The sequence below is a fragment of the Pteronotus mesoamericanus genome, unplaced genomic scaffold (genome assembly GCF_021234165.1).
Source record: "Pteronotus mesoamericanus isolate MK-2021 breed Mesoamerican mustached bat unplaced genomic scaffold, CSHL_Meso_final contig_163, whole genome shotgun sequence".
In the NCBI taxonomy this organism is placed as follows: domain Eukaryota; kingdom Metazoa; phylum Chordata; class Mammalia; order Chiroptera; family Mormoopidae; genus Pteronotus; species Pteronotus mesoamericanus.
This window is the reverse complement of record NW_026555064.1, coordinates 4,462,199-4,477,334: the sequence shown is the minus strand read 5'-3', so window position 1 is coordinate 4,477,334 and position 15,136 is coordinate 4,462,199. Positions and strand designations below refer to the sequence as shown.

General features: G+C 36.7%; 1 protein-coding gene across 1 annotated transcript in view; it reads right to left on the bottom strand.

Annotated features, from left to right (window-relative positions):
- Nucleotides 1–398: 398 nt before the first annotated feature.
- The window catches only part of IQCM (IQ motif containing M), a 317,441-nt gene continuing 302,703 nt past the window's right edge, over nt 399–15,136 (bottom strand). The window contains exon 15 of the mRNA XM_054595688.1: nt 399–502. Within this exon, the coding sequence (XP_054451663.1) occupies nt 399–502 (104 nt within the window). The remainder of the gene's footprint in view (nt 503–15,136) is intronic.

Below are 15,136 nucleotides of genomic sequence, written 5' to 3'. Positions count from 1 at the left end.
GAAAAATAATATTATGACTATACTAATAAAGCCATATAGTTTAAAGAGCATTTTGAGAAACGATTCCCAAAAACTTTGGTTTTTAAAAGCAAGACTCTTGAAGTTTCTTTATGGCATCTATTGGTAATAGAAAAAAATAACTCTAAGTCCAGTGAAAGGAACAGTTGACACTGTGGTTTCAACAGACTTTTTTATGACGAATATCCAATGAACGGTTCATCCAAAGATATTTAAAAGTTGCAGACTGTCTTGTTGCAAACTTTTGGATATGCAAAGATGTTTTGTCTTTTTGCCTCTTGATACCAAATTAATCCATGGCCAATGTTAACTTATTTCTTTGGGTAGACGGGTTCAACTCTTAAGACAGCAACATTGTTCTGAAAACGTCATTCTACTTCTCAAAAGAAATGATGTTGTCTCATTTTCCTTTCTCTCATAGATGTGGACACTAACTTCCCAACAATCCGGATGTTAGCTCTTTTGATTACTGGATGTCCAGTCACTGTAAGATGAAATATATAATTAAATTAATAAATTTTACTTAATATGACCAAATGTATCATGTTTTTGAAATTATAAAATATTACATGTAATTAATTATGGTTGTGCTAAAACATATAAAATATGTGATTTGGGCTCACTTCCTTCAGCTGTATTGCATTACATTATGTATCACGTCAAGAGTCTCAGCAAGAGTTACTGTTAAATCAAAGATTTGAGAGATGGGTGGCAGAAACTGGATCCCACCACATACCGAATGCTTGAAATAAATAGGTACAGATATGTTTACCCTAAGAAGGACAGGATTAATTTTTTAGTATTATAATCAGTTCTGATACTGATATTCAAATCAATATATAGCACTATTTATAATACAGATTGCTTGTACCTGATCCATTTTTATGTACAAAATAACTTTACAAATAAAAAATTAGTCATCGATTTACTGTGGCTGCCATTTCACACGGTGCTGATTTACAGTTAGGGTAGTATATCTTGGGGACCTACTGTTATTAATCAAAAACATAACCAACTATCAAAAAATACTTAAAGTTATGAGAAGAACAATCCACATCATGAAAAGGAAATGAATGACTTGTGTTGTAAAAAGAGGCAGAGTGGTGTTGCTCTTTTTATGTTTGTATATAGTGTTAATAGACAAAGAAGGAAGGGAAGGGGAGGTAGAGGAGGGGTGGGGAGGGGAGAGGAGGGGACAGGTCTTTAAAGAAGGGGACAGTGAGGAAACTTTCCTGTTCCCACGAAGCAGAGTGGATAGAGCAGAGCTCACACGCTGGTCCTGGGTGTGGGGTTCCAGTTTATGTCACTCGTGTGGTCCAAAACATCTCAAATAAATTTAGAGATTGTTGGGCCTTAAGAATAAATGAAAAACCTCTCTAAAACTAAGAAACTTTAATCAAGGCCTTTAAAATATGCCATAGAAACATATTTTATTAACTCCCTATATGTTACAATGTGGTATTTATATGGAAAAGCGGTAACCACAAAATGAGCCCAGTTTTTAAAAAGTTATACACATAGGAAAACACACATAGTGTTAAATACCAAAATATTAGCAGTGGGTGGAATTACAATTTAGTTTTAGTTCTTTTAGTTTATCCATTTCTTCAAAAAAAGATATTATTTATGCAAAAGAAGTATTTCAAGTTTCTAGATTGAAATATATGATAGCAAGTCATTTTTTTTGTAGATAATAGATAATCAGAAGTTAGATATTTTTGTTTATACTTCAATAATTTGAAGAACTAACATCAAATTGGGAAAATATTCAAATAAAATGAATAATAGGCTTAATATGTATTTTATAGGTTGTATGTTCAGAAAAGGGAAACTACATTTTTCTCAAAGGTTCAAAGTATGCTTTTGTCCTCTGTTTTCTCTTAAACCATCTCCAGATTTTCATGTTCACTAGTCTATTTTATAACTTTTTATACAATTTCTATGACCTATGCAAGGTTATATATTATCCTACACTATTGACTACTTCCTGTGAATGCTTCACAATGAATCTTTGTAGAGCAATTTGGAAAGAAAATGAACGCAGAGTGTTTTAGAAAATAAAATACACATTTAGGCCATTGAGTGCCTAATGTATCCTATTTGTTCAGGTTCACGGTAAGCGCTATGGAGTCATGTAAAGGGCACTAGCTGAGACCTTTCTGGGTCTCCATGTCCTAATCCAGAAATAAACCAATAAAGGCAAAAAACTGCAATTATTATGTTACTCAAAGAAGTTGAGTTTTTAAAAAAAAATGAAAGTGCCTTCCTAACAAAGGATCATAGCTCTGCCTATCACAAGATTATTTTAGTCAATATAAAGCAAAAATACAGTCCTAGGTCACAAACAATTAAGAATATATTCCAGTAATTACACTTAATGCCAGCATATAGCAGGAGTCCAAGTTTGAACTCAAGTTGTAGGCAATTTAATATTTCATATGAGGGTAAAGCCCAAACACAGTCAGAACAAACCCTCTAGGGATCTCTCTGCAGACAAAAGACCAAGAAATCTTCTTGGGGAAAAAACTCTTGAGAAGAGTGAGCCAAGTATATTCATCTTGGTCCAATAAGATGGTGGCAGTTTGTGGGGACGGATGATTTTATACACTTGGAGCTGACTCTTGCTAAGGAGATTTTGCTTTGGTTCTTCAGTTCCCTCTTTCCTGCCCTCTCATCCCTAGGGAGCTTCTGGCTTTCCGCTTCATGAGGAGGAGCCCCCAGTGATAAAAACAACAGAACTGAAAAGCTGTTTTTCTACCTCATACCCTTGAGATGCAGAGAGCACAGGGCACCAGAGCTCTCGAGTGAGGCAACCGTGGTCCAAAGGCCAGAGAACGGCTTCTCCCTGGAGGAGGTTGGCTTAGGCCCTTATAACATCAGCACTGCGTGGCCTGGGCAAGCACTTGTGGGGTTAGCAAGACTCCTTCGTCAGGCCCCCCGAGCTTCGGGGCAACCCCAGCAGACAGTGTGCAGAAAGCGGGGGTTATGGAGCCCCACGCTGCCGCCTGGAGGGCTGGACTTGCAAGCCTGCGCGAGGTCTCCCAGGAGAATTCCTGGGAATCGCTGCGGCAATGGGGAACCGCTTTCAGAGAGACCAGAGGTTGCATAAGAGTAGGTAGAAAATTCTACGTGTCACTATTTCTGTGGTTATATATGTGTCTACATATACATATGTGGGAACATGTGTCGCTGGGTTTTGTTTTGAAGTAACAAAGCTTTGGTTCTCCCTGCTCACTGCTCCTAGCTCCTGACCCTGCCATTCTGGCAGTAGTAACAGGTTTGTGGAGGGTGGCTGAAAATCCATCACCTAATTTCTGGTATTTATCAATGTTGAAACAAGGAAAAACTATAAATAGCTAATAAATATTCTATGCTCAGGTCTTACAATAATAGCTCCCTGTTGTAATCTGTAAAATTGGGGGGGAAAGCTATTTAATAAGAGTAACTACTTAAAATGAGGTGAATAATTTTGTGATATTCATGCAGAAAAATCCTAGAACAAAGAAGGCCAACTGCATTATTATCAAATGATTCTTCTTCCTAAAAGTCTTGATGTAATAAATTATGAAAATAGAATTCTTAATTCCTGAAAATGGTGTGGTATCACTACAATAATCTACTAGGAAGTACTCACACAGGGTTTCATTATTTATTTTAGTCTATGGTAGGAACAGCACAGAGAAGATACAAATTGCCAAATTGCTAAGAGCATGAACTTTGGGATCAGAAGGACCAGAATTCAAATACTAATACTTCTAACTTAGCACCTTTGTGATCTTAGGAAAAATGAGCTTACATTTTTCATCTATAAAATGAAGATAATAACCGTTCCTACTTCAAATGAATAGTACAGGAATTTAATGAGAAAATACTCATAAAGCACTTGTCTTATATTTGAATGCATCATAATTTCTTAATAAATTTTAGCTATTATTATTCCCCTGCTCTTCTTTTTTGTTCCCCTCCACTGCAGTGAAGATTAGTTTATCACCATCTGCATATATATGGTCCCCCAGATTATCTCCTCTAACCTTTTTCTATATAAATGTTTTGGATCTCCCACTGATGTGCCTACGTTCTAGTGTGAAGACCACTGAACATACAATTTTTCCTCCATTCTGATTGGTTTTTAACACACAATACTGCCTCCCCCATCCACATACGTACTCTATAAATTCTGAGAAAAATAAATTCTTCATTTAGTTCATTCTCCTTAGATAAGTCTATCTGGTGCGCCCAAGTACTCTATCAACACTAGTCCCATCTTCCTTCCCTCTCCACTCTCCCTTCTTGTATGAGCATGACTCTGGAAATACTGTAAGACCTAGTCTGGAGAGCTACCTCAGATTTTCTTCTCCCAGACCTTGAAGCTAGACAATGACAACTTTTGATTAAACATATTTATAAAGGTGAGTAGATAATCCCTTTCCACACAGAGTCCACAGATGTGGAAAGGCTTAAAAACAGACACATACATAGGGTAAACACGCTCCCAGTTATACTTCACCACTAGATGTCACTCTTTGTCACAGCTAAGCAAATGTGGGGCCTCCCCTTCTACTACCAAAATGCTCTGCACCCTAGGCACTTGTCCCACGCCTGAGAAACATCTAACAGTAACACTGACTTTGCCACACTGGGTACAAAGAGTAGAGATTAATTGCAAATGTAAGACCAAGGATGACTTGGAGTGTCCTCTGATCAGAATAGGAAAACCCACTTATCTCCACCAACCAGGACCTCATTTAATAGATACCCGCCTCCAAAGGGCTGAGGCACACCCGCGCTGCCCCTGGCTCCGAAGCACCCACCTTTCCAATCTTTACCAAGCCAGAGGCTCATGCAATCCCTTCCTTTATTCCCTCAGATTCTGTAGTGTCACTAGCAAGACGGGTCTCTGATTTTTGTGATGAAAACCAAGGTGAGTCGGTATGCCTTTGCCATATAGACCTCCTATGCAAATATGATCCAGTTGTTTCTGATTCTCCCAGATTCATTTTACTGTTGCTGATAGATCATGGAAATTAATTTTCAGGCTGAAAAAGCTAGTATTTTTAAATTTTAAAATTTTAAAAATATTTTTTCTATAAAGAAACCTCACTTTAATAAAAAATCAATCTGTAATTATACTCTCAAATGCAACTTTTTTTTCTTGATTTATTCTATTGACATAGTTTCCTGGTTTTGAAAGACATAATTAATGGTGCTACACCTTAGAGTTTTTATTATTTGGCATCAACTGTGTTGGTAGCGAAGATTTTAAATACAAGGTGGGCAAAAGTATTATTAAATAATAATATAAGAATAGACTGTTTCATGCAGATGTTATTATTATAATATAAGAATAAAGTCTGTGTTTCATGCAGACTTTATTATTATTTATTAATTATTATATTATTTATCTTCTTCAACTGTAAACCTTCTTTTGCCCACCCCTGTATATTATTCATCACATCATATCTGGATGGTACGTGAATATTGTGTACCAGTCTAGACAGTTTCATGCCTGGGACAATTTGTAATGCAATCTGTGTCTGTAAGACATAATCAACAGAGTAGGTTTATTCTGTTTCTTCTCAGAACTGTAAAAACAAAGACCTTGTCTTAAATCTTCAGAAAGAAAATGTTGACTAGACTGATGCTGTTAAAGCAAATTCAATAACTAAATGTAAGATGTTTTTAAAATACCTGAATCTTATTTTGTGTCTGGCACTGTTTTAAACACTATCTATGTATCATTTTATTTATTTCTTATCACAAGCTTATGTGATACAAACCAAGTAGTATAGGTGAGATGCTTGACCCCAACACAGAAATAGCAGCAATGGATCAGATACTACATAAGCACATTACATGAATTTTCTCATTTACTCTTGATCTCAACCCTATTAGAAGTTATTACTGTAAGTCTCATTTTACAGATGAGAAAAATCATGGTTCCCAGAAGTTAAATAACTTCTATGAGATCAAATATTTAATGAATGAAAAGATCAGGATTTAAATCGAGCCAGCCCACAGACTCTATATTTTTGCCTTTTGTCTAAATGTTAATCACCTACATATATTTAACTGAAATATATATTTATATTTTATACAAATAGTTTATGCACATCATGATCTTATCTCCAGGAATTAAAATATAAAATAGTTATGGAAGCATTTATAAATATTTTCTATTCTTGGATGTTGACTCTACAGCGAATAGTGTGGATTGACTTCAACCTTCCTACATCTAGAGCAACTGGGTAAAAAATGTGTTTCTGAGATGCCCTTGAAACTAAGGTTCTGGATGTTAATTACTCCCCCCCCCAAGTTAGCTACACTCTTACAGGGTCTGGAAGGCAAAAATGATGTGGAGATCTTTTTCCTGCCTTCCACCCTCCTTTTTTTTTTTCTTTTTTTTTTTAAATTTTCTGCTAGCAGATAGATTGAAGGAAAGGTGGGTTTGTTCCACTGCTGTTCCAAAGACTGTCATCTATATAGGCTCCTGGGGGACTACAAGTATTTGTAGCAAAAGCAGCAGCAGCAGTAACCACAGCATCTTGCCAATTTCACATTCTGGTTTCTGGATCAGCTATTGAGGTGTGTTCTTGAATTCACAGCTCCAATGGCAGCCACCAAGGCAGTAGCTTCCCTGATGGGACAGGCCTTTGCTGCTCTGAGTCATTCCTGGAAGCTTAAACTAGAAACCACACCTGCATCCTCCAACACTTTTTTTAAGTACATAATTTACTGTATTCAATTCATTTCTTCTTGACATTCCTAGTGTGCTTTTCATTTCCTGAGCTGAGCCTTGACTCACATTCATTGTTTGGCTTGGTTTCCTGTGATCTGGAGCGGAGGCCTTGTGGAGACTGCGGTGCTGCTGCCCCTCACACTTCTGACTCTTCGTGCATCCATACTGTCTTCCTCACCCCGCCCCCAGCTCCTTAGGAATCCTGCCCACTCACTGCTTCGAGATCATTTAGGAAAACCATTTTGACAGTCAAGTCTAATACATTTCCTTTGTTTCCAATTTAGGAATGTTAATATCATCTTAAAATAAAAAGAAAATTCAAGAAATAGAATGTTCAGATTTTGATTTGTTTCAAGGCAATTAAAACAACGATGTCCCTAATGGGTGTTCCTAATGGAAGAGGGTTTTATTTGTTTGTTTTTCTCCTTTCTGGTGGACACCTGGCTCTCACCACCTGCAACTGTTCACTACCGGTGCTACCTATACCTTCGCTGCTGCTAATGTTACTGCTTCACACTTGTCTTGAAAATTCTGTTTAAAAAAGGAGTGGACGTACTTTACTTGATACTTGGCACCTGCCACAAAATATAAATATCTTTACGACATGTGCATACAAACTAGAATTCAGGATCATGCCAAGTCCCTTGCCTCTGCCACAGTTTTGCACAAAATATTTTGTGCAAAAACCTAAGTTTTGAGAATCCTGTCATTTTTTTTATTTTTTAGCATATTCTTTATTAGCAAAGTTAAGCTTAACAGTAGCCATGAAGGAAGTCCAAAATCCAGTTAGTTATAAGCTCAATAACTTCATATCAAAGAATAAATATTGGTACCAGAACACCTTGCTGAATTTGTACTCAGATGCACACTAAAATAAATACCATACATATTTATATGTGATGGCTGTTGCGAAGACTATCAGAAGGGTAAACAACATTTGGGAAAACCAACAGCCATTTGTTTCTTTGTACCTGACCAAAAATATACTCAGCTGCTATTTGTGCTATGACATAGATGGGCGCCTACAGCCCATCTGATACTTCTGCTCGCATCCTCTTTCACGGAAGCAGAGAGGGAGGAGACGACACAGACCCAAAACTATACCTATGTCACAAAATGCCATGGCCAAACCAGAGATGTGTTCTAACAAAGGAGAAAGCCCATGTACCAGGAGCTGGATTTGCTCCTACTTTGTGGTTCCTGGGTGGCGACTGAGAAGGGCTTGGTAGGAAACAAAATTAAATAAAATACAATTTTCACTCTCAAACAAGTATAAACATTACTTCAAAAGTTAATCAGGTTAATGCATTTTTGTGGATAGAACTGGGACTTTTTGTACTGTGGTTTCTTTCTAGATCTTTTACAAAAGTATCATCCCCATTGCTATTTTCTTGTTGTTCCATTGTGTTTTTCCTACATCTTGTAATGCCTTGATTCTGATTCCAAGTTTTTGTTTTGTTAGTGTTTCAATTCGAAGGATGAAATTTCTTTAGCAAATATTATTTGATGCCGCAAGATTATTTAAATTCAAATTTATTATAAATAATCATTTGGCAAAATAAATGTCTACTCCATTTTCCCTGATAGGGCCAGTAGAGGAATATTTGAATATTTTGTTCCCAGTGATTCATTATGAACATTTACAAACATACTAAAAATGTGAAAAATGTTATACAATGAAAATCACTTAAATTCTACAATGAATATTTTACTGGATTTTCTTTATCATGTGTCTCTCCACCTGTCTGTTTTATTTTGGGGATTTTGTAAAAAGATAGTAAGAGAAATCAGCTGAAAAACATTAAAAAGGACATGAGTAGATAGATATCTCCCCCAAATGTTTTCATCATTTTGACTTTGTTTTTGCCTATCTAAAAATTACTATGAAATTTTGGAGAATGTTTGAAGTGAACACTGGGATTATGACTCATATCTGCATGTTTTCTGCAAGTTTTCTCATATTTTTCAATAAAGTCAGTTTGCTGAGCAGTAGAGGAGAAAGGGTTATCATCGAGTATCAGACTAATATATAAAGCTCCTTAGATGCCATCACTCTGCCCTCGATTTTTAAATAATGGGATTTTATAAAAAGACTGAATAAAGGACTCAAAAGTGATAAACTAGAGAGAGATACAAGATGCTATTGCCAAAAACAGATAGCGCTCAATTAGTTTTTTTAAAGGCATTCTTATCACATCTCCTCCTAATATTAGCTTTCTCAATAAACAATAGCCTGCTGCAATATTGCCAGGGTTGCCCAGCTGAGATGACAATGTGCAGTGACAGACGATTGGGGTCATCTGAAATCGCTGATGTTATTCACAAATGGCACTCACTAGCACTTTGGTTTTAAGATTATTCTATCTGTGACTGTAACATGAAGCCAGATTAATATTTATGTGGTAAGAGAGATAAGAAATGCATTTTTGCAAAACAAAACAAAAAAAAAAACTAAAAATACTTTGGGGATCCATTTCGGCTACTAACTTTTATCTAACTGCATCTGGTATGTATACATAAAAAGCAACAAATACAAATCTTTCTGCTTTTTAAAAAGACTTTAAATTTTGTAATTTTATTCAAGACCTCAGCTAAGGTGTTCAGATATTGTCTGCTACAAATGAAGGAAAAATAGATTGGGGTGAATCTCTACAATTGAATGTCATAATAGCACCATCCACACCAGGGCATGTCAGTCTCTGGTGTGTAAACATGAATTAGTGCATTAAACTACCAGGTCAAATTAAACTTCAAAATAACATTTTATAATTTGTCCTTTTTCTCCAGAAGATAGAAAATTTCTAGTTCTAAAATCCCCCAGATCATTTTAGTTAGATAATTTTAAATTATCTAACTAAAAAGCAGAATTTGACACATTGGCTAATTTCATAGGATTGAGTCATTTGACCTTTGGAAAGGAAATGAAATGTTATTTGGGACACAGGACTAAAATAAGATATATCAAAATCTGTGTAACGTTATAATATTTGCATTTCAGGACATCAGGCATTTGCTAAAAGTATGATAAATAACTACAAAACGCTTACCATCGTCTGTGAGGCCCTGTAAGGTTGGGTCCTCCCTATTTTTCCAATCTCATCTGGAATGACATTCACAGAGTCTCTAGGCAAGTCCACTCTCTGGGTTTCGCCTACCCTAATGAGCTGCTTTTTCTCAGACTAATTTTAAGAATTCTTCCTCCTTTTCTCTGACTGGGCATAACATTCTGTGCCTTGAACACTCCTCTGTCTGCCCCTCCACCCCGTAATAGCCTCATCCAATCCCATGCCTTTAAATATAAATTCATTAATGGCTATCAAACTTCTATCTCCAGCTTCAATAGCTCCCTGAACTCCAGATTTGGTGTGAAAGGGGGCCCTAAGAGCCACTGCATACCATGGGCAGGGGAGGCAGGAATTAATACTTTCGTTGATATGCTAGACGGCCGAGGGCAGACTTCACACATCTCTTTCCCATCCCGCATTCAGCAACAACACCTTGGTAACTTGAAAATGGCCATAATGGGCATATTTAGCCCATGAAAATAATCAAACACCGCAAATCCTCACCCCATTCCAGAGCTAGCTTAAAAGTACACTACTGTCTATTCCATACTGGAAAGGCCCAAGAAAACCAGGTCCAAAGAAATCTTGAGTAATTAAAATGATTTTTTTGTGTGTGGGAAAAGATTATTATTTTAGTTATTCCTTGAAGGTCATTTTCAAAGTCTGTTGCTTCAGTTTAGTTAAAGTACCTCTCTATGCACAAAGTTCCAAATCCTGATCAGCAGCTGGATTTGGTGGCTTTGGGATATTTAACCTCTTCATTCAGATGGAGTAACAAGGTTAGGCAATCTATGAAGTCAGGAGAAGAAAATTTAATTACTTTAAGGAAAATTTTACTAAAAATTATTATCTAGATTAGGATCCGACAATACTGGTATCTCTAACCCCTTCCTCATCCAGATATTTAGATCTGGGAGGAGATACTTAATACAAACTAGCCAATCATATTTTTTTCCTGAAATATGTAAGTCAGTTCACTGTTGATAGCCAAGTTGAAAAGTCATATTTGCATATTCTGTCTGACATTGCTGCTGCAAAAAGCCATGAGTTACAGAGTAGAGGAAACCAGACAGAAATCAGACAATAATGCAAATATGCAAAGAGAAACAGTGCTGAGAGATTTTGTGGATCATGAGAGGGAGGGAGAGAGGGTGGGCTGACATCCCATAACCTGGGCTAAACAGCCTGCCATTGGTTTCACAGGCTTCCATTGTGTTCTTTAAATAAATACTTTTTGTATGTTTAAAACTAAACTCATGAATTTCACCAAGAGCTGTTTCATCCATGTTTCACCTCTTTCTTCTGATCAGTGCATTTCTCCATCGTTTTTTAGGTGTTCAGGCTAAAATTAGTAGACTTTGACTCCTTTTTTCTCACGTAACTACACTTAATCCCATAGCATGCCCAATTTGCTGTATCTTCAAATATATTGAGAATCTGAATACTTCCCATCATTCACATTGTCACCAAAGTCTTCTAAGCCATCCTTCAATCCACCTAGATTATTGCAATAGCTCTTAATGGTCCCTGCTTCAGTCTCTTTTCAGCTCTCCCCAACCCTCCTCCAAGTCTTTTCTACACAGCAGCCAAAGTAAATCATGTCCCTCTTCAGATCAACACTCCGTGAAGCTTCCCGTTTCTCTCAGGCTAAAAACCAAAAACCTTACGATGACCCTCCTCTTTAGCTCTGTACCTTCACCGCCAACTCTTCACTTCCTCCCTTATTTCCTTCCACCTGCGTGGGCTCCCCTGTTGTCCCAGAACATGCCAGACACCCTCTTCTTTAGACTCTTTGTCTTTGCTGTTCCTGTGACTTCTTAGAATTTCAATTCCTTACCAGGTGTTTAAATGTCTCCTCTGAATGCCGATCTTTTCCCGGCTCATCAATTTAATGCACTGCCTACCCCCAGGACATTCCATCTCCTTCCTAGCTCCTTGCTGCCATATAATTTACATGCATAGTACACAGTATATATTTTATTTATTTTTCACCCCACTAGAATAGAAACCTGTTGTTGGAAGAATTTTTTGACTATTTAAATCTCAGCTGCATCCTCATGTGCCTAGAATGGTGCTCAGCATATAGTAGATGCACAACAATCTCTTGAATAAATAAACAAGTCAATTAAAATAATAAATAAAAATAGTTGTGGGGGTAAAGTTGGGGAAATGGCTGATTTGCACAAACTATTTGCCTCCACTGCCCTAATTCAAAGAGTTGGAATATTGCCAACTCTTTGTTTCATGCTATTTAGATTCTGCATCTGTGTAGATTTCATTTCCAAAATTTGGGGATGTATAGTAATTTAGTCGGGAAAAATGTTGTTTCCATGGATGCCTAGTAAACTGATTACAATGAAATTGGCACTGGGTCCTAGCTTTAATATGACACCATGGCATATTATCATTCTAATTTCCACTATAAAGTTTTTCCAGTGGCAGAATGGGTACTTTCCCAGGTCTTTTTTTTTTAAACAAAACTTAGACAAAAAGCTCATGTTGTATTTGGCATCTGATCACTCAGAGCAATCTTCTTGGATAAAAACACAATGTCAGTGAAAAGAAAGAAAAAAATTCTCCTATAGAATAAAAGGGAATAATCCCTTGCAAAACTGTCTCTGGATACTAATGAACCAACAAGAAAGAATGAAGTCCCCATTATGGGATTGTTTGATATTGTTCACATTAAGTTTCAGTGATGCCAAAGGCAGGATTACCCTGAGGCCTGGATACATCAGTTAAGACAATGACACATATTTAAGCTCATCAATTTTAATAATGGTTGGTTCATCTAGTTTAGATCAGCATGTAAACTTTATTTTATTCTTAGTTTTATTTTGACATTTTTGATCATGATCTTGAGCACAAAGGTACCCTGAAATACACACAAACATATACTCTAATGAGACAACAACAGTATTAAAATTATGTGGAGTCCACTGCACTGCGCAAGGTGTATCAGCAACACATTGTATCTGTCTTGAATATCTTGTATCCACATACAAGATTTGGAAATCTGGTTAAATTGGTCATGGCTTCTAGTGCCATATGTAGACACTTTAAATAATGATGTAGGAGATACAACCTGGAGACAAAATGCATAGTCAATATATTTTGACTTGCTCATAAATCTAGGAAATTTAGATAATCTGTAGTCATTAAATAATGTTTGGAATCATATCTGGATAATGAATACTTCTATGACCCTCCAAGGATCATACAGATTCCAAATTAGACACTAGAATTTATACCACATGAATGTGATACTGAGATAATATGGTCAGCATTTTGGCATATTCGATAAACCACATTTGGCATAATTCTGTTTTTTAATTGTACAACTAAAGTTATGCCACAGACTGAGTAGCTGATTTCAGAAATTTTAAAATATTCAGCTATAAAATTGAGTATCAAATTTGAACAGCTGATCTTTTTGGCCATCTGCCTCCTAGAAGGATGTACTGAGTGCTGAGCTCCTCCACAATTAATCCTCACCTTCTCCATAAAACATTCTAGAGTACATCCTATATTAGAAATTCTTATGATGTTACAGTTTCTATGAATGTGAAGATCATGTAGGAAAGATGATGAAAAGTATATCTTCTAATGAAATTTGAGACCTTAGAAGAGCATTAGAGATCATCTTAGCCAATGCCTTCATTTTATAAACAAGAAGTTCAGATTCAGTAAAGCAGGGTGATATGGACCCATATCAGTAGTTACAATTGCATTTAAGTGACTGAAGAGGATACAAATATGCTAGACCAAAATATGTCACTTCGGCTAAAGGATTATTTTGAGTTAAAGGCAATCGAGAAGCAGCAGATGCAAGAAAAACCCTCTGCTCCCCTACTTGCTGCCTGAAAGCAGGGAACACATTTTCCTTTGTGAAGGTTTTCTCGTTCCCTCTCCTGTAACAGGGGGAGGAGCAGAGCTTCTCATCTCACGGAAGACTCAAGATGGCTCTGGCTTGAGTCTGCATAACAAAATTTATAAACAGCCTTTGTATCCCATTAGTTGTCCACATATTTTATTTACCTTCTCATAGTTTACCGCCCTTAGAAGTCCAAACTCCTTTTCCCTTTCTTATCACTTATCCACAACCTATTGCCCTTTGTTAAAATAGCACATAAACCTGGGGTTTAACTGCCTTTCTAGGGTTATCACTTCTTTTCTGTGACTCACCTCCCCCCACAGTTTGCATGTAAATATATGAATATCAATAAATTACATATGCCTTTCCTCCTGTTAGCTTTTCTTTTGTCAGTTTAATTTTCAGGCTTCAGTCATAATCTAAGAGGATAGAGGAAAATTTTCCCTCCCCTGAATAATATACTTGATTATTTGCCACTTGGTAAAATAGCTAGCATTAGGAATTTCCTCAGAAATAACTATTTCCATTGTGTGTTTATAATCCAGATGTTGGTGATTCAGCTTTATTACTTTGAAAAAAATATTATACATCCTTAATATTTTCCACACTATCCACTTCAGAACGCTGTTCCTCTGCTGCATGTGTTGAGGAGTGAAGGCCGGAGAGGGGAGATAAAGTGTGGGGTTGCTATTGCCATTCATCCTGAAAGAATGTTTTAGAAAGATATGCGAGGGAGCCTGCTGTATTAATGTCGCAGCACTAGCTGTATTGCTAACTGGTCTTAATCTGCCTCCTTATTAATACCTTTAACACAACTAACTGCCTACTGAGTGTCAGACACATGCTAACAAAGAGTAAGTAATGATGCCTATCCATAAAGTCTTACAAGCACATGTAAGGAGACAGCTGAAAATGAAGTGTACGACGAAGAGACTATAAGCACGGAGCCAGAACAACAGGAGGAAAAAAGTGAGAGTACAGAACTGTAACACTATATGGGGTGACAAAAAGTATTAGAGATGATGGCCCTTGAGCCTCTGAAAAGCTGCTTGTTAAGAGGAAGGTTAAAAAAAGAGAAGGCAATAAGTATGATGTGCCGCTTTCATATTAATGAATTGATCACAAATTTATCTCCAAGACTCCTAGAAGCCAAGACTTTTCCCTCAAGATGCAGACTCAAATATCTAACTGACTTGACAAATCCATCAAGTTTAACATGTTAACATACAATTCATGATCATCCCTTACAAACCTGGTGTTCTTCACTATAGATTTCCATCCTGTTCTTCAAGTGAGAAATTTGTCGAACTTGACTCATTCCATTACCAAATCATTGTGATGTTCTTTCCTGCTAATTTTATCCCCAAAATATGTTTCAAATGATTCCAAATCTTGTTTTCTCCATGACTACCATAATTTGAGCTATGATCAACCACTTTTATT